The sequence below is a fragment of the Pan troglodytes genome, chromosome 19 (genome assembly GCF_028858775.2).
Source record: "Pan troglodytes isolate AG18354 chromosome 19, NHGRI_mPanTro3-v2.0_pri, whole genome shotgun sequence".
Lineage (NCBI taxonomy): Eukaryota > Metazoa > Chordata > Mammalia > Primates > Hominidae > Pan > Pan troglodytes.
Window position 1 is genome coordinate 86,602,780 of NC_072417.2, and position 24,260 is coordinate 86,627,039.

At 54.0% G+C, this 24,260-nt stretch overlaps 1 protein-coding gene across 2 annotated transcripts in view; it reads right to left on the bottom strand.

Annotated features, from left to right (window-relative positions):
* Positions 1-22,422, bottom strand: part of SDK2 (sidekick cell adhesion molecule 2) — a 311,714-nt gene extending 289,292 nt beyond the window's left edge. For both annotated transcript variants that reach the window (XM_009433191.5, XM_511658.9), the window contains exon 1: positions 22,235-22,422. In XM_009433191.5, coding sequence (XP_009431466.3) covers positions 22,235-22,298 — 64 coding nt within the window. In that variant the 5' untranslated portion in view covers positions 22,299-22,422. The remainder of the gene's footprint in view (positions 1-22,234) is intronic.
* Positions 22,423-24,260: the final 1,838 nt, after the last annotated feature.

Consider the following 24,260-nt stretch of genomic DNA (forward strand, 5'->3'; position numbering starts at 1 on the left):
CAATATAAAAACATCTAACATAGGTGTTAGTGAAGCTCAAGAAGGAAAGAAAAAATGGGGCTAAAAGTTTGAAGAAATAATGGTTCCCAAATTTGGTGAAAGACATGTATTTACAGATTCAAGATGGTCAGTGAACTCTAAGCAGGATAACCAACGACTCATCATAGTCAAACTTCTGAAAACCTAAGATAAAGAAAGTGGGGACAGAGGATATTACATCCAGTTCTCAGCTACCCGTCCTGTGTGTTTCAACAATGAGACAATTGGTACAGACCTGGACACCAATCCATGTGTCCACTAGAGTCAGCTTCCTACCATAGCGTATGGGGAATGCTGAGCTCCAATTGCCCAAACTTCAGAAGGCTTTGCCCAGGCTCATTCCTGCCCAGCCATGGGCTATAAGTCCTTTTCTCTATGTTGAACAGAGAGGTCAACCAAAGGGAGAAAATAACCTTTTATCTCTGGGTTGCCAGAAAGTCAGCAACACGTTGGAAAGGGGACCCAGGGCCCTCCCTCATGCCCCCGTTATCTGCATGTGCAGATTTCAGCTGATTCCCCAAGCCCGATGCAGAGGTCTCTCCTCCCTCTGTGAGTCCCTCCTGAACTACAGTATGACGCTTCTGGATTCCAGAAATTAGGGCTGTTTTCATAGCTGGGACAAGTTTTCTTGGCTCAGGGAGGAAAGTAATAGTTCCCAGTCTTTTTCCTCCTCTTCCCCGCAATTCAGTGTTTGAGGAGGGAGGGAGGCAAAGAGTGCTGTGGCTGGTGCAGAGGTGGAAATCCACCCACTGCCTCACTTGGAGTGATTTGCAAAGGGTACGTAGAGACACTTAGGGAAAGTAAGGAGAGGTGCGTCTTTCTTCCCGTGCCTCACCCCCTCCTCCCATGGGACAAGGGCCTCAGAAGGACCACAGGGGAAGCAGCTTCTTCAGTGGATTTCCTAGATCTATCATGGCCCAAGAGCAATGCTCAGATGCCCAATGCCTGCATGCGCATGATTGGGGCTGGTTCTGGTTTTCATTTTTTGGGGCCCTGAACTCCAAGGTCTTCATCTTGGAATTCAAGGGCCTTGACCATCTGGTCCTTTCCTTGTCATTCCTTGGAGAGGTAGCAGGGGCCCAGCCCTCCCCTTCACCCATCCTGCACTTGGCTAATGCTCCCATCTGTAGGCCTCGGCCAGCCCTTGCAGTGCCCTCTGCCTGGAATCCTCCTCCTGAGCCTGCATCCCTACATTCCAGTGACTAAGCATCTTTATGTCCCCAGTTCAAATGTCCCATCTTCCTTAAAGTCCTTTCTGATGCCCCCATGAGGAAGGTATTTCTTCCCCATTGAGTCATTGCTTTCTATTTCATTTTGATTTATTCAATATTTTTGTTATGCTATAGATAACTATCTGTCAGAAGCTCTTCTAAGAGCTTTTACAAATAATTGGGTAATCCTCACAACAACCTCATGAAGTGAGGACTATCATCCTCCATTTACAGATAGGGAAACTGATGCTCGGAGAGGCTGGGTCACTTGTCTAGGGTCATCATAGAGGCAGTCTGGCTCCGGGGTTCCCCCTCTCTGTTCTCTATTGCTCTATAAACTGCTTGAGGCCTCATCAATTGATTAAGTAGAGGAATAGAAAAGCCTGGCACTCTGCCAAGAGCCCTGGGGGGAAGGAAGGAGTGAGGGGGAGGAGGCCTTCCCCCTGAAGGCCCCCAGAGCTTGAGGAGGACAAGCCCAGTTGGACAAGACTGAGGAAATAAGATGGTACCCTAACCGAGTTCAGTGCCTCTCTGCTCTGCAAAAGCAGGGATAGGGTGGGGAGAGCACAGATTGTCTTCTCTCTGGTTGCCTAGCTGCCCCCTGATCTCACCTGACACTGGGACTCTGATCCCCTTTCGGTCAGTTCCACTGCACCCCACCCCGCCCCAGATCCCGACTCTCTCTGCTTCTTCACGCCTGTGGGCCCAGGCTGGACTGCTCTGCCCGTTTCCCGGATGTGAAACAGATCCATACTGCAGAGGGAATTGCCCTTCAATAAGTGATGAGTTCCCCCAAGAGCTCTCCTGTGCGTTCCCCCTCCAGAGAATTTTCTGTTTTGTTTACTTAAGGGGGTGATTCCTTTTCATGTTCTCCTTCCTGTATCAAAGACAGCACGGCAGACAGACCATTAACAAAGCAGGGCCTCCGGGTTGTTTTTCCAGGAGGAGGACTGGGCAGGGCCGCTCAGCCTGCTGGGCCTCCTCAACCTCCAGGCTCCCTCCCAGGTCCCCCTCACTGCTGGCTGGAGCAGGAGCAGGGAGGAGGACTTCCCTCTGAGAGCAGAAAATTGGGATTCAAAATAGACCAGTGTTAGGAAGCCAATAGCTTCTCCATACATACTCCAGGCAAGCTGATAGAACTGATAGTTCATATTTTTGGGCTGGGCGTGGTATCTCATGCCTGTAACCCTAGCACTTTGGGAGGCCAAGGCAGGCAGGTTGCCTGAACTCAGGAGTTTGAGACCAGCCTGGGAAACATGGCAAAACCCTGTCTCTACTAAAAATACAAAACAATTAGCTGGTGTGGTGGTGCGCCTATAGTCCCAGCTACTTGGAAGGCTGAGGCATGAAAATCTCTTGAATCCGGGAGTGGCAGATGGCAGAGGTTGCAGTGAGCCGAGATTGTGCCATTGCACTCCAGAGAGACTCTGTCTCCAAAAAAAGAATAGAACTGATCACTCCTATTTTTTAGAAGAGTAGAGACCCTCCTAAAATCAATCTTAAAATAGCAACAGCAGCAAATGAACTCTAGTGCTTCCCAGAATTTAATGTGCGTGCCGCACCTGGGGAATCTTAAAATGCAGATTCTGATTCATCAGGTCTGGGGTGAGGTCTGAGTTTCTGCATGTTTAGCAACCGCTGAGTGATGCTGAGGCTGCCGGCGTAAGCACTGCTCTCAGCCACTCAAGGAACTGGTGCATCCAAAAGCCCTGAACTAACCCGGCTTCACGAGGGGAAGATGCAACTATAATAAGGGTGGCCTTATTATAGTTGTTACTAGGAGGAGTGGTTATTGAGCAGTTACTCTGCATCAGATGCTCCATGCCACTGTGGTACAACTGAAGGAAAATCTATCCAGCCTTGCAGGATTTTCCTAATCTCTCTCCGAGAGTCAACAGGGAAGGAGGAAACTGAATATAAGAGGATTAACATTTTCTTTGCAATATGTCTTACTGCCCCATTTGATAGACGAAGTAACTGAGGCTGGAAAAGCTTTGGTAGCTTGCCGAGGTCCCATAACTCACAAGCAGCAGGGCCAGGATTCCAGCCGAGGTGTGCTCTGGCTTTCAAGACCATGGTAATTTGAACACAGCCTCTCATGAGACAGGGAGACAGAGGCAGAGAGAGCAGTGCATACCAGGCAGGACCAGACAAGCAGGCACCAGGGCGCGAGGCGGAATTCCACATCCTGCCTGTGACGCCCAAGACAGTCTCCTAGGCAAAACTGGGGAACTTCATGGAGAAGTTTCTAGGCCTGCTCACCATTCTTCTACCTCACCCTTGTCGTATTCCTGGAGCCTGAGAGAAGAGGGTCCCCTGGCCTTGTCAGCCCCATGAGAGGGGGCAGCAGGAGAACAGGGTCCTAGGTGGTGGCCTCTCTGCTTTACAGAGCAGGAAACTGAGGCCTGGAGAGGGGAGGGGAACACCTGAAGGTCTCACCAGTGGGCAGGGCAGGGTTCTCGGGCTTGCGACCTGGGCAGTCACCCTGGGCCCCACGCCTAGAAGGGCACCACCCTTGGTGTAATACTTCTCCGCCGCCATCTTGAAATTCTGATTAATTTTTTAACACCACATTTTCTTTTCTTTTTTCTTTTTCTTTGTTTGAGAGAGAGTCTCACTCTGTCGTCTAGGCTGGAGTGCAGTGGTGCAATCTCGGCTCACTGCAACATCTGCCTCCCCGGCTCAAGCGATTCCCTTGCCTCAGCCTCCCGAGTAGCTGGGATTACAGGTGCCCACCACCACACCTGGCTAATTTTTGTATTTTTAGTAGAGACAGGATTTTGTCATATTGGCCAGGCTGGTCTTGAACTCCTGACCTCAGGTGATCCACCCACCTCAGCCTCCCAAAGTGATTATAGGCGTGAATCACCGAGTCCTGCAGCATTTTCATTTTGCACCGGACCCTGCAAAAGATGCCGCTGGTCCTGCCAGTGGGTTAGAGAACATGTCAGGGCTATACCCCCTTTCAGAGCTGCTCCTGGAGGCCAGGGCCTGAGCACTGAGCGAGACAGAGCCGACTCTGGGCAGGCTGCTGCAAGCCCCAACCTCCAGGCAGCGGGAGCCCGGCGGACTGGAAAACAAAAGAAAACTTCAGGAGAGGCCAGGAGGGAGGAAGGACCTTCTGAGACGGCAAGAGATGTGCCAGAATTGCGCCTGAGCGAGCTGGGGAACAGATCCCAAGTCCTCCTCTCTTGTCTGTAGTGACAGATGAATGAGTTGGCCGGGGCTCGGGAGGGGGAGGACAGGGGCCAGCTGTCTTCAGGGCCCTGGCCTCTCCAAGGAAACCTCCACCCCCACCACACCCAAACCCCGAGGGCTGGGCAGATGCACGGCGCCCAGCTATGCCAGCCTGTCCCAGGGGCTCTGGGGAGTTTAAGCCAAGTCCTTCACTTTGATTTTGGGTTGGCCAAAGGAGAAGGAAAAGGCCAAGTGGATTGGATTCGGAAGCTCCAGCCTGGCCTGCAAGTTCCAGCTCAGACAAGAGGCCTCCCTCCAGCTCCCCATCCCCCACCACTGGTTACTCAGGCCTGGTGGAGACCAAAGCCAGCCAGACATGCATTCCTCTGGGCCACTGTCCTATGCCCAGAAGACAGGTGCTGGCATCAGACAGGGCTGAGGAAGGAATGCTGGGATGGAGGCAGGACAGAAGAGAGACTTCATCAGCCCAGCACATTCTAGGAAGACAGCGATGGAATGGGAGGGTTCTCGGGAGACCTGGGGACAGGCCTGAGGTTGTCTGAGCCCCAGGGGCTGGTCTTCGATGTGGACCCCAGAGGGTTTCCTGATTTATCCATGAGCTTGGACCTGCTGTGCTGAGGACAGAGGGGCAGTGTTCAGTCTCCTTGGGTGGCGTCTTCACCCTGTGGCCCCTTCTCCATCTTGGCCTGCGCAGGGGGCCCAATCAACAGAACCCAACACTAGCCGGGGGGGTGTAAAATCCAAAAAGAACCTTTGCAATATCGGACAACTGGTGAACATTGCCAGCATGAGCATCTTGTATATTTTGAACCAACTCTACCAGCCCGTTTTCTAGTTGCTAGGATGGTCACCTCCAAACTCATGGGGGTTGTTGAAAGGATTGGATGTGTTAATACATGTGAGGCGCTTAGAACACAGACTGGGAAGGGGATAGGCTTTATATAAATGGTGGTTATTACCATATTTCCTCTAAATGCACATTGTTTTCATTTTCATATCTCTGGAGTCAGAATGTATTTTGTGGATTAAATGGCAGCATTTTTTTTTTCTTTCTTGGCGGCACATAAAATAACATGCCTTATAATTGATGTGTCTTAGGTTCAGTCAAATATGGGATGAAAAGGAACACTGTATTCTTAAGACCGCATTTTTCAGCGACGCCTCCTTCCATGTGAGTTGAGTCCTGGGGTGCTCCTCAGCTCCCCCACCCACGTGGAAACAGGCACAGAGGCCCCAGGGAGCATGATGCCCCAGGGAGCAGAGACCCCAAGGGCATGAGGGATAAGCACAAAGTCCTGGGCCAAGGGTGTCCAGGTTGGCTGAGCCCTAGGCGGACAGGTCAGGAGCACGGTGGGCAGTGGGTGGGACAGGCCCCTAACGGAGCCCCTCGGGCTCACATAGTAATTCCAGTGCTGGGTCAGCCACGTTCCCAAATCGTACATCAGACAATCTTCCCACCAACCCTCGAGTGTGAGGATGTTTTGTTTGTTTAAAACCCACATTTGGCCAGGCGCAGTGGCTCACACCTGTAATCCCAGCACTTTGGGAGGCCGAGATTGGGCAGATCACGAGATCAGGAGTTCGAGACCATCCTGGCTAACACGGTGAAACCCCGTCTCCACTACAAATACAAAAAAAAAATTAGCCAGGCGTGGCGGTGGGCACCTGTAGTCCCAGCTACTCGGGAGGCTGAGGCAGGAGAATGGCATGAACCCGGGAGGCGGAGCTTGCAGTGAGCCGAGATCGTGCCACTGCACTCCAGCCTGGGCGACAGAGCGAGACTCCGTCTCAAAAACAAAACCAAACCAAACCAAACCAAAAAACACCACATTTAACAGATGAGGAAACTGAGGCTAGGGAAAGGCTAAGTCATCTGGCCAAAGTCATTTAGCTAAGCAGGCAGAACTAGGCCACGTTACAGGCCAGCCTGAGAATATGGCCTCCTCAGGAGCACAGAGAGGAGGCAGGGGGGCCAGGATGCCACCCAGCACACACCGTGGCTGAGAACACAGGCTCTGCGCCCAGTTCCTGAGTCCGTTCCTGAATCCAGCACTCATAAGCCATGCTACTCTGGGCAAGCTGCTGGGCTCTCTGTGCCGGTTTCCCGGTCCATATAATGGGAAAATATGCTTCCTCCTAGACGCCTGAGAGGATTGGAGGGGCAGATCCACAGACAGCATCTAGATTGACATTGCACCTGCAAAGGCTCAGTCACTGTGAGCTCTTATGATGCCCTGAGTTCTGGGGAACCCCAAAAGCTCCTGATCCGGGAGCTGACCTGCAGGTTCCCCTAACCCCACTCATGGGCCTTGAGTGTCTGGGGCTGGTGTGGCATAGGAGAGCTAAACTGACCACCTGGGACGGGCCCAGAGAGCCACACCCCTAAACCAGCAGCCAGTTCTGGGGTCAGGAGAGCCAGGGAAGTGGCCGTCTGTGCTGCTCATGGGGTAGCCCAAGGCTGGTCACTCCTCCTCCCTGATTCCCAGCCCTGCAGAGGATATTCAAACTCACCACACTTCAGAGAGGTGCTGGGGCACACGAGAGGAAGTGTGGCCCCCTTCCAAAGCCACGCCCCAGAGACTGGCTCTTCAGCCACCCCCTCCCACCCCTGGCAAAGGCTGGTGGCTACCCAGATGTGGATCTGGGGTGTCCATGCCCAGACCCCCCTGGACGTGAGCTGGAGAAGCCAGATCATGGGTCCAGCTGTTCTGCAGCTCTCCCACCTCCCAATTCTGCTGATTCCTACGTGGGGGATGGTGCCAAGGAGGGTCCAGAGAACTCAGTCCTGCCAGAGACTGGCCAGCAGCTGCAGTGGGTGGAGCCTGCGGAGGGGGGGCAGGAAAGCCAGGCTCCTGAGCTCGCACCTCACTTGCCTTTCTTGGCTGCACATCCTCTATAAAGTGAGGTAGCCCTTTGTAATCTGACCTTAGTAATTCTCCTTGTTCCCTACCATTTTAGCTCAGACACGGGCCCTTAGGGAGGCTCCAGAATCTGGAGCCAAAGGAGGGTGCTGGGAAGAAAGACCACAAGCCCCAGACGCATCTGCCTGTCCCACATGTGCTTAGATGATTCACCGTGGTTTAAGCTGCTGTTTCCCTCCTGACGCTTGCATAGCTTCTATGAGATGGTTGCTGCCCAGGAATGCAAGTGACCCTGAGTGTAAGCACCTGAGGGCAGAAGCCACTCGGGGTGTGGCCAGGTACACTTTGGCCTTAGTGATTAGATACGACCAAGGTGCGTATTTGCTGCCTATAATTGCTGCTTGGTAGCAGTAAGGATGAAAAAGAAGACCCCAGCATTTCCTAGGGAAGACGGCGGCCCCTCCCATCCTACAAGACTCAGCTTCTATGTTACCTCCTCCTCTGGGGCAGCATCTCAGGTCATCCCTCTGGACTCCCAAATCACCTGTCCTATAGGACCAACCACAGGCTTGCTGCCTTCACTTGACCGTGAGCAATTTGAGGGCAGGGACCTGCCTTAGACTGGGCTGGATCCTGGGCACCTCACTTAGTATACAGGTGGTGCTTAGTAAGTGCATGAGAAGCAAAAGAGGTTCATGGTTTTGGTTATCCATTGGCTCATGGGGGTTACTTTGGAGCTTCTAGAAAAGCTCCTTCTCCCAGGAAGGAGGGCTCTGGGCTGGATTTTCTTTCCTTTTCTTTTAAGTCAGGACAGGAGGGGAAAGAGCCTCCTGAAGGAAGAAATGAAGAATGAGTGCTGGTCAATACCAACCCCCCACCAGGTGCAAGGCCATTACCACGTTCAAGTTCATGTGTTAACTGAGCTTTGCTGTAGCCCTCTGCAGTTGCAGCAGCCGACTCGGAGTCCATGGGCAGAAGTAGCTCAGCTCAGCCACCACCATGACACCTAGACTCGGGCCCTAGGAGAAGCACCTTCTCTTCAAACCTTTATGCCAGGCCTTCTCAAAGTGGGCTCCCTGGACCAGCAGCAGTGGCAGCGACACCTGGGAACTGTCAGAAATGCAAATTCCCAGGCCCCTCCCAGACCCACTGCTTCAGAAGCTCTGGGAATGGGGCCCAGGAATATGCATTCTAACAGGTCCCCAAATGGTGCTCAAGTATGAGACCCACTGCTCTAGGCCACTCCCTCACCTCCATCAAGAGGCAGGTGACACTTGGGCTCCCAGAATGTGGCTCCTGATGCCTCAGATGGAAGGGCACCCTCTCATCCCTCCCATCCCGCCCTCCTCCCTCCTCAATCCCCAGGTTCCCCCAGGGCCTGGAACTATGAGGGGCCTAAGTGTCCTCCCTCTCTCTGCCAGCATCTAGGAGGCATGGCTGTGCCTCAGCTTGGACTCAGCCTGGGCTCTAAGGACCCAGGACCCCTCAAGCTCTTTCTCAGCAGAGGCCTAATCCCTAAACCCTGGGGCCGGACATTCCAAGTTCCTGGAGACACAATAAGTCCTAACATTCCCGGGGAGGTGGCAGGCCTGGGGGCACAGACAATGGGCCTTGTGTTCGTCCCCACGCCTTCCTGCTTCAAACCAGGGCTCTGCAAGGGAGGCTGAGCTGTCAAAAGCACCACTGTCCACCCCACTGGTCCTGCTTGCCTTTGCCCAAGGCCCAGGCTGAGGCTGGCAACCCCTTAGCACACCGCCCCCTCCCTGAAGCAGAACGGTGTTCCTTCTTCTTGGTGGTTTCCAGCACTTTCTAGGTTCTTCATCCACCAGGGCCTGAGGAGGAAGGGGTTAAATGCCAACACCTCCCTTCTCTGTCTTCGTGGGGCTCTGGGACAGAGGAGCATGGGCAGTGGACAGAGCTCTCCAGCTACCTGAAGCCACAGCCAGAAGCGCCTCCTCTCTGGGGCTGATTTCTCTTCATTAGAGCAATCACATCAACACTGACAGCCGCGTATTTATTACTGTCCCGACGACTACCATTTTTCACCCAGTGATGCGCAGGCGGATAATGAGCTTGGAGCCCAGCTAATGAGGAACTCCCCTCGGCCCTCCTTGGCAGCTCAGGCCCCACGATGGTCTGCCGGCCAACCCGCTCTCTGCCTGTAGACACTACACCGGGGCACAGAAAGGAACTCCAAATGGGGAAGTCAAGGGTCACCAGGCTGAGTCAGCCAGAGCTGTCCAAAGCCAACACGCACATTGCCCGTGGGGAAGAGACTTTGGGGTTGACTGAGCAATCAGGTCTGAGCACCGGGCACCGTCTCAGGGTAGAAGCCCCTCTTCCATTCTGGATTCCGAGTCCTCAAGCCAGGGCAGCCAGAGACAAACATCAGGGATGGGCAGGTGGGCTGCCGGCCAGGAACCCCAGGGGAATGGGTGAGCAGGTGGGCTGCCAGCCAGGAACCCCAGGGGAATGGGTGAGCAGGTGGGCTGCCAGCCAGGAACCCCGGGGAACTGGGTAAGCAGGCGGGCTGCTGACCAGAAACCCTGGTGGGGGGCTGGGTGGATGTTTTGGGAGGAGGTGCTTGAACCTAATCAAGAACATTTCCTTAGTGATGCATGGGGAAGGCAAGGTGCTTGCAGCTGTATGGGGCACCAGCCACACACAGTAAGGACCTACTTTGCAAGGGGCTGGTCTTCTGGGAGCCTCAGCTCTTCTGGAAGGTACCCACACATCTAAATGAAAAAGGCCACTGGGCGGTGGACATAGTGATCCCAGAGCCCAAACCTCTGACTAAGAGAGTCTTCAAGCCCTCAACTAGTCTCCAAATAAGACCCCACTGCTGGTGTTGATTGGCTTGCCTGGTCCAAATTAAGAGGGGGAGGTGGGAGGGTCCAAGAAGAAGACAGGAGACAGGTCCTCTAATGGTTTGGAGCAGTTTGGGTGAAGCTGAAGAAGAACCCAGACTACCACCCAATCACCCAAGCAGCAGGGTCCCCTTGGGAGGGGCAACAGCCGTATCCTCACTCCTACCACCCTTGAAGGCATGGCCATAGGCCAGCCATAGCAGATAGGCAGTGTGATGGTTAATATTCAGTGTCAACTTGATTGGATTGAAGGATGCAAAGTATGGTTCTTGGGTGTGTCTACGAGGGTGTTGCCAAAGGAGGGTATAACATTTTTGTCAGTGGATTGGCAGAGGCGGACCCACCCTCAGTCTGGGTGGGCACCATCTAATTAGCTGCCAGCATGGCTAGATTAAAGCAGGCAGAGGAACACGGAAGAACTTGACTTGCTGAGTCTTCTGGCCTCCATCTTTCTCCCCGTGTGAGAGGTTTCCTGCCCTTGAACATCGGACTCCAAGTTCTTCAGCTTTTGAACTCTCAGATTTACACCAGTGATTTTCCAGGGGCTCTCAGACCTTTGGCCACAGACTGAAGGCTGCACTGTCGGCTTCCCTACTTTTGAGGTTTTGGGACTTGGACTGACCTCCTTGCTCCTCAGCTTGCAGATGGCTTACTGTGGGACTTCACTTTCTGACCATGTGATCCAATACTCTTAATAAACTCCCCTTCATATACACATCTGTCTCGTTAGTTTTGTCCCTCTAGAGAACCCTGACTAATACAGGTAGAGTGACTCAACTATGTTTGAGGTCCAACTGCTTTAGAAAACAGCACAGAAAATTTTAAACACAAACAGCTTAAATATATACATGTAAAGCATCTTAGAATCTTACAGATGCTGTGACTCATTCAAGTCTTTTGAGACCAGATTTTGACGTATGTTCTAGGGGGTCCAGGAAGCCATGGGGACGATAAGCCACATCTTCCAGCAGCATCGACCAGCTTTAACATATCCTTTGTGTGTTGGGATAGAATTTAGATAGCCCATGGAGTAGAATGCACATATTCACACATTTTAAAACTAAAATAGGCTGGGTGTGGTGGCTCACACCTGAAACCACAGCACTTTGGGAGGCAGCGGCAGGAGCATCACATGAGGTCAGGAATTCAAGATCAGACTAGGCAACAGAGCAAGACCCTCTATCTACAAAAAAATAAAATGATTAGCTGGGTATGGTAGTGCACACCTGTGGTCTCAGCTACTTAGGAGGCTGATGTGGGAGGATTGCTTGAACCTAGGAGGTTGAGGCTGCAGTCAGCTCTTATTATGCCACCGCCCTCCAGCCTGGCTGACAGAAACCGACATCTCAAAAAATATAAAATTAAATATAAAATAAAATTTAGAAATATATAAGGAAAAGGTCATGGATAGTAGGTGGTTTCAGGCTGCATGGCCGGATACCCCAGGGCATGTGTCCACCCTCCTTACCATGAGTGGAACATCATAGAAGAGTTTGGAAAAGCTGCATTTACCTTCCCATTTTTTTCCCAATGAGGACACTTGTGGCCACACAGGCTAAAAGGCCTGGCCCAAAAGGACCCAATGAGACTCTTCCATTGTGGCCTCTGAGGCCCACACAGAGTCATGAACTTGTTATATTCTCTCTCTGACTTCACTATTACCTCCATAGCACCCTTAAAAGAGTTAAGTGCGTTAATTCAAGAAATAATTTACGTCTAGTACCTCAGTCCTTGTGGATGAAGGGTTATTATCTAAACTCAAGGAGTTCACAATTAAAGAAATCAGTTACACACAGATATTAAAAGATAATTCAGAATCAACAAGGCCAAAGTGCCCAGCGAGACATCTAGACTGGAACAACTGGGAGGAGGAGTCCCAGCTGGAAGTCAGGGACGGCTTCACGCTAGACTTTTTGGGGTCAGTGGAGAGGAGAACAGGGGTTCGAAAGGGGAGAAAGGAAGGTGCTATTGGGCTGGCAGGGTGGGGAGGGCAGTGTGAGCCTGGTGGAAGGCTGGCGTGGGGACAGGTGGAGGCGAGATTGCAGTGGCAGGTAGGGCCAGATTGTGGAGAGTTTGCCGTTGGGGCCACAGCTGTGGGGAAGCTACCAGGGTTCTAAGAGCAAGGGCGTGATAATGACAGGTCTCAGCATCCAGACCCCATCACTAAGACCCTATGGACATCAAGAGGGGGCTCCAAGTGTCCTTACAAAAAGAAGAGGCCAGCCCAGGGTGCCCCCTGTGTCCTCCTCCTGTGCCCACCCAAGCTAAGGAGAAGTCTGTGGTCAAATGAGCCTACCCTGGGTCCATCAGCCCAAAGCAGCATGGCAAACAGTTCCTGAATGTGGGTATCTTGGCCAAATCTAAGGCAATGGCCTGGGAGGCAGCTGACCTGCATTCATCATCTCTTTCTTACGAGTCAAGTGACCTTGGCAAGTTACTTAATATTTCTGAACTTCCATACTAACAATGTTAATAACATTAATACTTTCTGGCCAACCTCCTTCATAGACTGGGGTGAAGAGCAAATGCGATGTCTATGAAAGCTACCCACATACATTTGAGATTTTATGGCAGGATCCAATAAATACATTCACCTTAAGGCTGAACAGCTGATAATAGCTTAATAGGTGGGTTCTCTGTGCCATATTTGCATTTTAAGCTGGAGACAGAGAATGTCTTAACCAAATCAATAAATCCTTAACAGCAGAAGTTTAGATGCCACTGGCAGGTGTGTGAAAGACAAAAGGAACAAAAGCTGTCGGGGCAGGGGCACCTGTCAAACTGCAGGCCCCAAACGGACCTTGCTTCCAAGATAAAGATACTAAGGACAATGACATGACAAACACTTATTCAGTGTTTATGATACACAGAACACTGTGTCCTAAAAGCTTAGCACAGCTCGTTAAACCCTGTCACAACCCAACTGTTATCCCCGTTTTACAGATGAAGAAACTGAGGCATAGACAGGGTGTGTAACTCATCCAAGGTCACCCAGGCAGTAAATGACAGGTAGGATTTGAGCTCAGGGCGTCACCCGCATTTCAGGTTTCTATTTTTTTTTTTGAGACAGAGTCTCACTCTGTACCCCAGGCTGGAGTGCAGTGGCACCATCTCAGATCACAGCAACCTTCGCCTCCCAGGTTCAAGCAATTCTCCTGCCTCAGCCTCTCAAGTAGCTGGGATTACAGGCACGTGCTACCATGCCCAGCTCACTTTTGTATTTTGTATTTTTAGATGGGGTTTCACCATGTTGGCCAGGCTGGTCTCGAACGCCTGTCCTCAAGTGATCCGCCTGCCTCTGCCTCCCAAAGTGCTGGGATTACAGGTGTGAACCACTGCGCCCGGCCCATTTCAGGTTTCTTGGTGCTCTCTGCTGTCCCGTCTGGGCCCCTGCTGCCACTTTCTGCACTGGCTCTCACAGCTCGAAGCAGCAAATGAAGCATCGGCTCCAGATTCATAATTAACTCACATTATGTGGTGACAGCCCAATTGTTCAGGTGCCCAGTGATATTTTTGACCTTTACTCAGATTCTGGGCCTCCCAGATCTGTACCTCCAGGGAGGTGCCCAGGGAAGGGGGAAATTTCCAGAGTCCTGGCTTTACGAGGCCCTTGAGAGTCACTGGTGTCCGCCCCAGATGCCAAATTCCCTGAATGAGCCTCGTTATGGCAAATAATATTTCCTTCCGTTAGGACTGTCACATCATCAAAATTTCATCACCCCTCTGGGTCACTAATAGCTTCCTACATGGCATCAAACTTTAATTGCCTTTCTTCCCCTCATCCTCCCCACCCTCACACCTCGTTCAATTTAGAAGGCATTTGTGTGGCTCAGTTACTGGCAAGCCAGTTCTGAATGCCCCAAATGACCTTAAGGGAACTCCTCAAATAGCTTTGGGGCATCCCAACCCCAGAGAGAGATGGAGACAAGGAGGAGAGCAGAAGACCTTCAATATTCTGCCAAGTTAAGGCCTCGTGAGGACACAGCCAGGGTGGAGGCAAGAGCCAGGAGGATCAGGAGGAGGAGGAGGAAAAGGAAGAGGAGGAGGAGGAGTTCCAAGGCCTCTTTCCAAACTCTACCCCCCTCCCTGGACCAGCCCGTCTTCAAACAGTACAACTGTCTGGGCATCTCCCTGGAGAATAGCTGTCTCTTCTTGGGAAGACAGTGACGTATGCCGTGGAAGCCAAAGGGAGCCTGGAGCAGTGGAAAGAGGACAGATGTTGGGACCAGAGAGGCCTGGGTTCAAATCCTGACTCCTCAACTTCCCCACTAGAAGGCCTTGGGTGGTTAATCTCTCAGCCTCACTTTATCCACATGTCAGAGTGATAGGGAGGACTGAGCCAGACGATGGTTGTAATGCACCCTGCCATGTCTGACAAGCAGAACTGTGCACCAAACGTGAGCTCAGGATGGAAGGGAAGACAAAAAGATTCTAAACTGGGGAAGAAGCAAAAGAAAATGGGGTGAGCCACGTTCGGCAGCTCATGCCTGCAATCCCAGCACTTTGGGAGACTGAGGTGGGCGAGTCACTTGAGGTCAGGAGTTTGAGACCAGCCTGGCCAACATGGTGAAACCCCGTGCCTACTAAAAAATTGGTCAGCCGTGGCAGCACGTGCCTGTAATCCTAGCTACTCGGGAGGCTGGGGCAGGAGAATCACTTGAACTTGGGAGGTGGAGGTTGCAGTGAGCTGAGATCGTGCCACTGCACTCCAGCCTGGGTGACAAAGCAAGACTCTGTCTCAAAAAAAAAAAAAAAAAAGAAAAGAAAAGAAAAAGGTGAGAAGATGTGGAAGATATGGGTGAAATATACAGCAAAGATACCAGAGAAGAAAAGCCATCTTAATGCAATCTTAAGGCCATTTGGAGGGGCAAGCACAGAAGTACAAATATAGTTAAAGTCATTTATTAAACAAGTGCTTATGATATGTCAGGCTCCATTCTCACTGCTCTATGTGTATTATCTCATTTAAGCCTTGGAAGGTTTTTCTTCTTGTTTTACAGACAAAGAAACAGAGGTTGAGAATGTTAAGTGACTTAACCCAGAGTGCCACAGATAGCAGCTGACAGAGCTTGAACCCAGGTCAGCCCAATTCTGAGGCACTGATCCTATACATACCACTTCTTAACAGCTTAAGGGGGGAATAAAATAAGCCTCCAAACAAGGAAGTAACAGCACAGACTGGGGTTCTGCTTTAGGAATGTGCAAGGTAAAAATGTCTTGGGTAAAGTCACCCTCTGTATGAAATGCAGAGACCACAATGTCTTCTCTGTGGTTATGAAGGAACACTAGGCATTGCCAGTGCATGAGATCCGGTTGTCTTTTTCCAGCACATGAAAGCCTGCACTTCCTAGCTCCCTTGCCATTAGGTGGGACCATGTGATCCACTCTAATGAATGGGCTACAATCAGAAGAAACACAGGCTAAATAATTATTATTATTGTTTTGAGACAGAGTTTTGCTCTGTCGCCCAGGCTGGAGTGCAGTAGCGTGTTCTCGGCTCACTGCAGCCTCTGCCTCCCAGGTTCAAGCAATTCTCCTGCCTCAGCCTCCTAAGTAGCTGGGATTACAGGCATGCGCCACCACACCTGGTTAATTTTCAGTAGAGACAGGGTTTTGCCATGTTGGCCATGCTGGTCTCAAACTCCTGACCTCAGCCTGCCTGCCTCGGCCTCCCAAAGTGCTGGGATTACAGGCATGAGCCACCACGCCTGGAGGGAAATATAAGTGCTGATGCAAGATCTTCCTCTCCCTTTTCCTCTGGAGCATTAATCAAGGACCTTGTATATTTCAAATGGTACATCCATGTATGAATGGCATTACCCCCTAAACCTTCTACCCCTCCTCTCAATTTCCTTCACATCATAAAGTTGGAGTTCAGCTGATGGGGCTTCAGCAGAGACCCAGGGGCTGCCCAACTCAGAGGCCAGGCCTGCTAAGAGGCAGATTCATCTGTCGTGCCAGAATCAGGAAGAGCTGGGAAAATGACCAGAAAATCTGAGCAGGGACTCCTGTCTCAATGGCAACACTACCCCATTCCATGGATGCATCTGCGGGAGCTGCTGGAGGGCGGGGCCCCCACTCTTGAGGTAACTGGCTGCTCAGTGCGCTGAGGGCTACATGGCATGGGGTGTGCTGGATGTACAGAGACCAGAGGCATTTCACAAGTCAATCAGCTCTGGAGATGGGGCGAGAGGCCTGGGAGGAAGCTGGAGAGCTGGGAGGGGCCAGATGACCGTGGGCTGTATGCCTCCGGTAAGCATTCATTCATTCACTCAGTCTTCAGATTATGCTGACTCCTCCTACGTGCCAGGCACTGCCCTAGCGGCTAGAAATATACCAGTGAATGAAACAAAGCCCCTGCCCTCCAGAGACACCAATAATAAACAAACAAGTCAATATATGTCAGCTGGAGCTGAGTGCAATGGAGAAAATGATGCAGAGCGAGGGAGTGGGTGCTGGAAGCTGTCACGTTATAGGGTGCTCCGAGATGGATAAGAGACATTAGGAGGAAGTCCTGGAGGAAACAAGGGTGAACTTTGTAGACATCTGGGTGGTGTGGGCACCATTGATGGAAAGGCAGGAACTTCAAGTGCCAGGTTGGAGGCCTGGTGAGTTCCAGGAACAACAGGCAGTCAGTGTGGGGACAGGAGTGAATGCAGGGGGAGTGAGGAGATGAGGTGGGAGGGGAGGTTCACGTCTGGGGAGCAGAGGGGCAGTGATCAGGACACCCTCCTGGACTGTAATGGACACATTATAAGAACTTAACATTTACAAAGGGCATTTTCAAAGTGATCTGGACAATCTCATTTGATTATCCAAGACAACTCTAAAAGGTAGATAACAATCTTTTTTTTTTTTTTTTAACGAGACAGGGTCTCGCTCTGTTGTGTAGGCTGGAGTACAGTGGCGCGATCTCAGCTCACTGCCACCTCCGCCTCCCAGGTTCAAGAGATTCTCCTGCCTCAGTCTCCCAAGTAGTTTGGACTATAGGCTCCCACTACCACGCCCGGCTAATTTTTTCATTTTTAATAGAGATGGGGTTTCCCCATGTTGGCCAGGCTGTTCTCGAACTCCTGACCTCAAGTGATCTGCCGGCCTCGGCCTCCCAAAGTGCTGGGATTACAGGCGTGAGCCACTGTGCCCGGCCGGTAGACACAACTATTTTTAACTTTACTCATTTTACAGATGAGAAAACTGGCTCAGCTCAGCATCGCCCAGTGATGGAGGCAGGATTCAAAGGGGCAGAAGCCACGCTGGGAGCCATTCACCACGTCTGCAGGAGAAGGGTCTCCCCAGGGCTCCCTGGGCTCAGCAAGAGGCTTTTTGGTCCAGACACCAGGCCCAGGGAGTCTGAGGGGACAAGCCCTGCAGTCCCCTCTCTCCCTTCCCCCGGGGATGCTGAGCATCCCTGCTCAACGCTGCTCACTGGCTCTGCCTCCTGCCCAGCACATGGACAGCAGGGGTGGGACACCTAGGGGAGGGGGCACCCGGGGTGTCTCGGCAACCAGCTTGTTTTCCTTTCCATTACAGGCAGTGGGCCGCAGCCGCCAGTTGCTGCTGGCCCATTTGTTGCTATTGGCATCCCAAGGCCCCAAATTATGATGACTAATTCCCACCGCTTTAGGCAGCTCCAGGGCTGTCTGTGGCAACATGCTCCAGGGGGAGTGGGGTAGAAACCCCGCAGGGCGCACACTAACACCCAACATCAATTCCAACTCAGCCTCCTGCCTCCCAGAGGGGCTGGGAGTCCATAGGGACAGGGAGAGGGTCCCAGCCAATCAGAGGACCCCTTCAACCACAGCTAGATCCTAGGAAAACCAGCTATAAGGGGACAATTTCTTCATCAGCATAAAACATAGCTAACAGCCAGCTGGTGTTGAGCAGTAGTGAGTCCTCCATCATCAAGGGTATGCAAGCAGAGACCAGATGGCCTTGTGGGCAGACGACGGTCCTAGATGACTTTTCGTGTGTCTTTCAAGTCAAATGCAATGATTCCCATTAGTCCTTAGGACAGAAGATAAGCCCATTCTCCCCTCCTTGTTAGCTTACAGCCCGACTGCGTCCTGTGGTACAAAGTCAAATGTGGACCAATATGCAGGTTAACACTTCATTTTAAAGTCAGCCATTCAGGCACTGTTTAAACAGAGGATCGCTGTAAAGAATTTGGCCCCCTTCCCAGCCTCCTTTCCCTTGTAGAACAAGGTTCCTGGCCCCTATGCCGGCCTTCCAGTAGAGGACATGAGGAAGAGGCAGTCGATCAATATTTGCCGAACAAATGCATGAAGCGGGGGTGGGGTGTGTGTGTGGGGGGGTCGAGGGTGGGATTTCCGAGGCAGGTGTCAGGCTGCCAGCGGGATGTAGCCTCTGGGTGGGGGTCCTGACTCTGTTCCTCCCAGGCAGGGGCCATTTTCTGCAGCCAGTGGAAGCACCAAGCTGTATCCCTCATCTAACCACTGCCAGAATGTTCCGGACTCCCCCGCTGAAGCCAAGGGGTACAAAGGGTGAGGGAAAGAGGGGCATGGGAGAGCAGGGACACCCCCATTCCACTCTCGAGTGGGGCTTTTTACAGCTGCGCCCCAGGCAAGCACGACACTCGGCCTCCTGGTAATTAGCAAAAGGCCCTGATCAATAAGTTATTTTTTGCTGTCAGTAATTAATAATTACAGCTTAGCCACACCATGTAATTAAACTTTCATCCCGCTCCCTCGTGTACTGTTGGCTTTTATTGTGATTAGCTCCCAGCACTAAACTTTCTCCCTTTGGAGCCTTTCAGGAGCCTCTAGAGCTGGGGGTTCCAGTCCTCTTTCAGGGTTGTCCCCACTGCCTTGTTCTCTCGGCTCAGATTCCCTTCCTTCTGTTCTCCCCCCAGGCATGATTCTCTTGAAAGAAACTTCTGGAGCAGCTGGCTCGGCTGCTCCTGCCCTTCTCCCAACCTCTCAGGCTGGCCAGGATGACCTCCAGCAGTAATCAAGCTTCCAAGCACATGGGAAATCTCTCGAGACTCTAGTTAAAAGACTTCCAGGCTCACCCAGACGTTTCCAATCAGTGTCTGGGAGCGCAGCCCAAGAATCTGCATTGCTACAACTCCCTGGGAGCTAAGTGCTTGAGGGCCACTCTTTGAGACACAGCGATGTGGCCACGGAAGGAATTTAAAGAAACCTCCTGGGTAAGGAAAAAGAATTCAAGGTCTTATTGGTGGGTGGCAGGGTACCATTCTTCATGGACTTCTAGCTTAATGTTAAAACCGTCATAACAAGAATAATAATTGCCATGTATTAAGTACCTTCTATGTGCCAGGCACTGGCTGGGGCCCTGCCCCTGGAATATCTTGAATTCTCCTAGCAATTCTACAAGGCAAGAGCTATTATTGCCAGTGTACAGATGAGGAAACTGAGGCTCTTAGTGGCTAAGAGCCTTGCAGAAGGCCTCTCTGCAGCGAAGCGGCAAAGCCAGATCATGAGAGCCCGTTCTTTCTGCTGCCAAAGCCAATGCTCTTTCTACAACCTCACTGCACTTTGCTTGGGAAATGAGTTTGCATCATGTGACCCATCGGGCATACGGACAATGGTCAAATGTTAGCTTTCAGTATACCCAGGTGATGTCGCTCAGGTCCAGCAACCCCCACCCCCCAAAAAAAAACAACCAGGCTAGGCTCAGATAAAATCTGGTGACAGTGGTCGATGTGAAGTTTGTCTCAAGGGAGGAACAATTGTTTCGTCCCTCGTTCTGTGCCATGCCTGGAGAAGCAGGCTTGTGGGCTCAGAAATGACAGTGCTAGTGGCTTCAGCTACCCCCCAAAGGATTAATGTCATGGCCTGAGACTGGAAAAAACTCACTCTCTAACCCCAAAGCAGATAAGAAAGGACCTCATGCCCTAATCCCACCCCCTCCAACACCCAAACCCAGCACTGCCAAGCCTAGGACCACGTTCCCACAATCCTTTGCAAGGCTTGCCACCAGGGACACACATGGCAGGAGAGGGCTTGATGCTGGAAAACACTCTCGGAGCCAGAGAACACGAGCGGAGCAGCAGGGGACCTGGGCAGCCTGACACGCAAAAAGCCAGCAAACAAGAAAGGCAGAGAGGAAGTGAATCAATCACAGAGACTTTCTCTGCTTCTGACAGGGAAGCCCCTCCCGCAGGAGGCACAGGGACAGGGGGCCACCTGGCCTTAACTTCAGCAGGAGGGGTGGGATCTTGGCCTCAAGTGGATGGCACAGGTGTGGACGTGGGGCAGGAAGGGACACATGAAGACCCCAAAGCAAGGGCCATCAGGTGCCCTGGGGACTCTATAAGGGCCTGGTCCTAGATGAGACAAGAATTGGTGAGCCACCTGCCCAGGGAAATCATACCATTGTTGAAAAGTCTGTAGAGCAATGAAGTTAGAAGGGTCCAGACAGATGCTGGCATCCCATCCCTCCATGCCGTCCAGGCTTTTGGCTAGTAACACTGGTTATCCCAGAGCACAACTGTGAGGCTGCTCCAGGATGAAGGACAACCCATTCCTATTCTGCCAGCATCAGGGTCCTCCTGGGACCCCTCAGAGAGGGGGCCCAGACCAAGGAGACCCCATGCAGCTGGTCCTGGTTTGAGGGAGAGGGCTCAGAACTCATCTGGTTCCAGACCTGCCTCTGCCCCCAGATCACAGAGTGGCCTTGGGCAAGTCATTTAATGCCATTTGGCCTCAGTTTCCCTATCTGTTAAATGGCTACTAGAATAAGATGACCTCTGAGGTCCTCGCTTGTTCAAAGATTTTATGATGATCATAAAAATAATAACTTTTATTACCCTACATTTATAGGGCTCGTTACAAAATTTCGAAGTGCTTTTATGTAAATTACCTCGTAAAATCCTCCCCTCAGCCCTGTGAGTGAGAGCTGATTATTTTCATCTCTTTGATCTTGGCTCTCTGGATTGCCTGGCGCACGAGGCGGCGTGGGGAGTGGGTTGTAGCCCCCACAGTCCGGACCCCTAGGGTGGGTCTGGCCCCCTCCTGAGCCTGCGAGAGTGAAGGCCTAGCCCTTCGAGTCCTGGAGCTCGGTCCAGGCTTCGTCTCCCTCCGCCCCCAGCAGGCGCCGCTCGGACACCGCTGACACCACTGTCTGGATCGGCGAACCCCAAAGGCGAGGAACCGCCGGTGCAGCCGCCCTTCACCTCGGGGACCTGCCCGGGGACCAGGGGGACGTCTGGGCATCCACCCTCAGGAAGCGGGCAGCGCCGATCACACCTCGGATCCTTCGTAGCACTCCCAAACCCAAAGCCACCAGCCCTTCTCCACCGCGAGGCTGCTCCCGGCAGCCACAGGTCACAGCAGCGAGCGGCCGCACAGACTATCGAGCGAACAGCGGAGGCTGGAGGCAGGGGCGGGGATGCTGGGTATGGGTGGATGGGTAGGAGGGGAGGCCTCAGACCCTCCCTGTGCACCACCCCCCGGTGGGTCCGCAGCTGCACTCGCGACCTCGGCTCCAGGCCCGCGCAGCGAAGCACCCCCAGCCCCAGCGGCTGGCCGAGCAGCCAGGGGCGGGCTCCCGTACGTGGCCAAGCCGGGCAATTGCTCTCCCCGGGCGAGCAACCCGGCACCCAGCGCTCGCCCACCCTACTCCCTCGCCCCGGGGAGGCCATCGCCTGCCCGGCAGGGGCCCTGCCCTTCCCCGCAGACACCGAGCAGGGAACCAGGAGCTCGGTCTGGGAAGCTCGGCGTAGCCGAGCGTGGAGCCCGGCACGGAATGTCGCTCCCCTCCCAAGCCGGTGCAGGGCAGCCACAGCAGACGGGGGGAGGGGAGCGCCCCTCCCACTTCACCTTGGGCTCTTCTCTGCCTCCCCAGGTCGTCCCCACCTTCCCCCATTCGGAAGCCACAAGTCTCGGAGAGACTGCCCCACCCCCAAAAGAGCCCCAAAACTTGGGAGATGGGGTGTCTTGAAACTCCCTGGAGAGGGCTCTGCCACGGCTAAGCCGGGTGTCCAGGAGGCCACCGTGAGGCCGGCGAGCTCCCGCCGCCCCTCCCCCGCCCACTCTCCCAGCCCCCTCCCTGTCCCCACGTGGGGGTCCCTCCTTACCTTGGGCTCTGGCCGCGCGGATCTGATGCAGAGCTAGCAGCGTCCAGATCAAAAGCCCCCACATGGTGACCAGCCTGGAGAGGGGTCCTCGGGGTCTCCCTTCCCTCCGCCCTGTTTTATAATCCTGGTGGGGTCCGATACCCCGTGGCTTCGTCCCAGGAAACAGTCAGTCTACGCGGCTCCGTGCCCCGGGGCGTAATATGCCCGGGAGGGGCAGCGCTTGGCTACCCCAACCCTTCCTCCTCTTCTGTACTAGTCCGAGCCCGGCAGCGCGCCCGGAAGGCGAGGGGCGAGCAGGGAGAAAGAGGCCAGGCTGCCCTCTCGGACTAGGGCGCCTCTCTCCCTTAGCACCCCAACTCCGACTTCTCCCAAACAGGGCGGCCTCTGCGATCCGGCCAGGTCGCCGGCCGAGCTCCGGAATAAATGGACAACTTCAGGAAACTTCCTCCCGTGGCCACGTTGCCCGCCCCCTCCCCGCCCCCTGGTTGGGTTCTCCCGGCCGACGCAGTCACCGCCGTTCCAGGCGCCGGGCCCCCGGGACCCGGCCAGAGCCGAGCGCAGTGGCAGACGCGGGTGCGGGGGTTCTTTTAGGGGCGCCGGTTTCGGGGGACGCGGTGAGCATAGCGGTCCGAATCTCCCTGGAGCTGAAGTTTTCTTCTCTCTAACTTTGCAGGCAGCATCTGGCGGGGCCGAACCACCCCCTCTGGGCTCCACCGCCCTCGCGCCGAATCGGGAGACGCCGGGTCTCCTCCGGGGGCGCTGGGGCCGGGCGCGCCCTCGGCTCCGCGCCCAGCCGGCTAGCAAACTTTGCGGGTCCCGGAGCCGGGCGCGCAGCCCTGAGCGCCCATGTCCGCGCCAGCCGCGGGGCGGCGGGGGAGGGTGCTGGGCTTCGCGACGCTGGCTGTCGCCGGCGCCCGGGCGCAGAGCCTCCTGCCGGCCCGAGGATGGAGACCGGCGGCTCTGCCCTCCGCCGCGCCCCGGCCGGAGCTCTCGGGAAGACGCACGGAGAGCCCAGCGGGCAGCCCCGGCTCCGGGGACGCGGCGCCCCTTCGGACGCCCGGCGATCGCCGACTTCCCGGGCCGGAGGAGCAACGGCCGCCCCAGCGCCTCGGCCGCCGCCGCCGCTCGCCGAGCCCGCCGCCCTCCGCTTCCCGGGCTCGGCGTCCAGAGAGCCGCTCCTGCCTGCGCCGAGCCGGAGCTGCGGGGGCAGCGTGAGCCGGGGACGAGCGCGGCGGAGGCGGAGACGCGGAGAGGGGGGCCGAGCGCTACCCCGTGGCCGCGACTGGAGAGCAGCCTGCGCGCCGGGAGGGGCGGCGGCGGCGGCGGCCCCGAGCCAGGCCCGGGAGCGAGCCCCGCAGAAATACAATCCGACTGCGCGGCCGCGGGCGCCCAGCGGCTCTGGGACCCGCCGGGGGGCAGCAGTGCCAACCTTCTGCCGCGCCGGGAGAGATGCGCGCGAGCCCCTCCGCTCTCTGCCCAGCCTTTCCTTCCAGCCTCGCTCGCACCCCTGTCTCAAAGGCCTCATAGGACTCCCAGAGTCTCCTATAGTCGGGAGCCCCCAGCCCCCTTCCGGACATGGAGTGATTGGTGGGGAGGCGGCGGCTGGGAAAAGGGGGTCGGTCAGCCGATTGATTCCAGTTTCCCCTTCCCAAGTCAGGCTCTCCAAGGTCTGGAAATGCTCAGGGCGGAGGGGGAGACATCGGGAGGCCTGGGACCTGCAGAAGCCTGAGAAAGTGAAGTTGGTGCCAAGGAGCGTGCGTTCTTTGTTTCTTCTTTTTTCCTTCGGAGCCCAGCTTGTAAAGAGTAGAAGAACCGGACATTGGTGGAGGAATTCAAACAAGAGAGCCCGGAGGCGTCCTCTGCTGTGGCCCAGAGCTAGCGCCTACTCCAAGAAGCTCAGCTGGGGTTAACAGGCTTCAGTTAAAATTTCCCGGGCACTAGGAAAATTTCAGGTGCCTTCGGCTCGGTGGACTCCTTTCCCTGCTAACAAAATTATTAAAAATAAGATTTTGCAACTGCGTTGGCA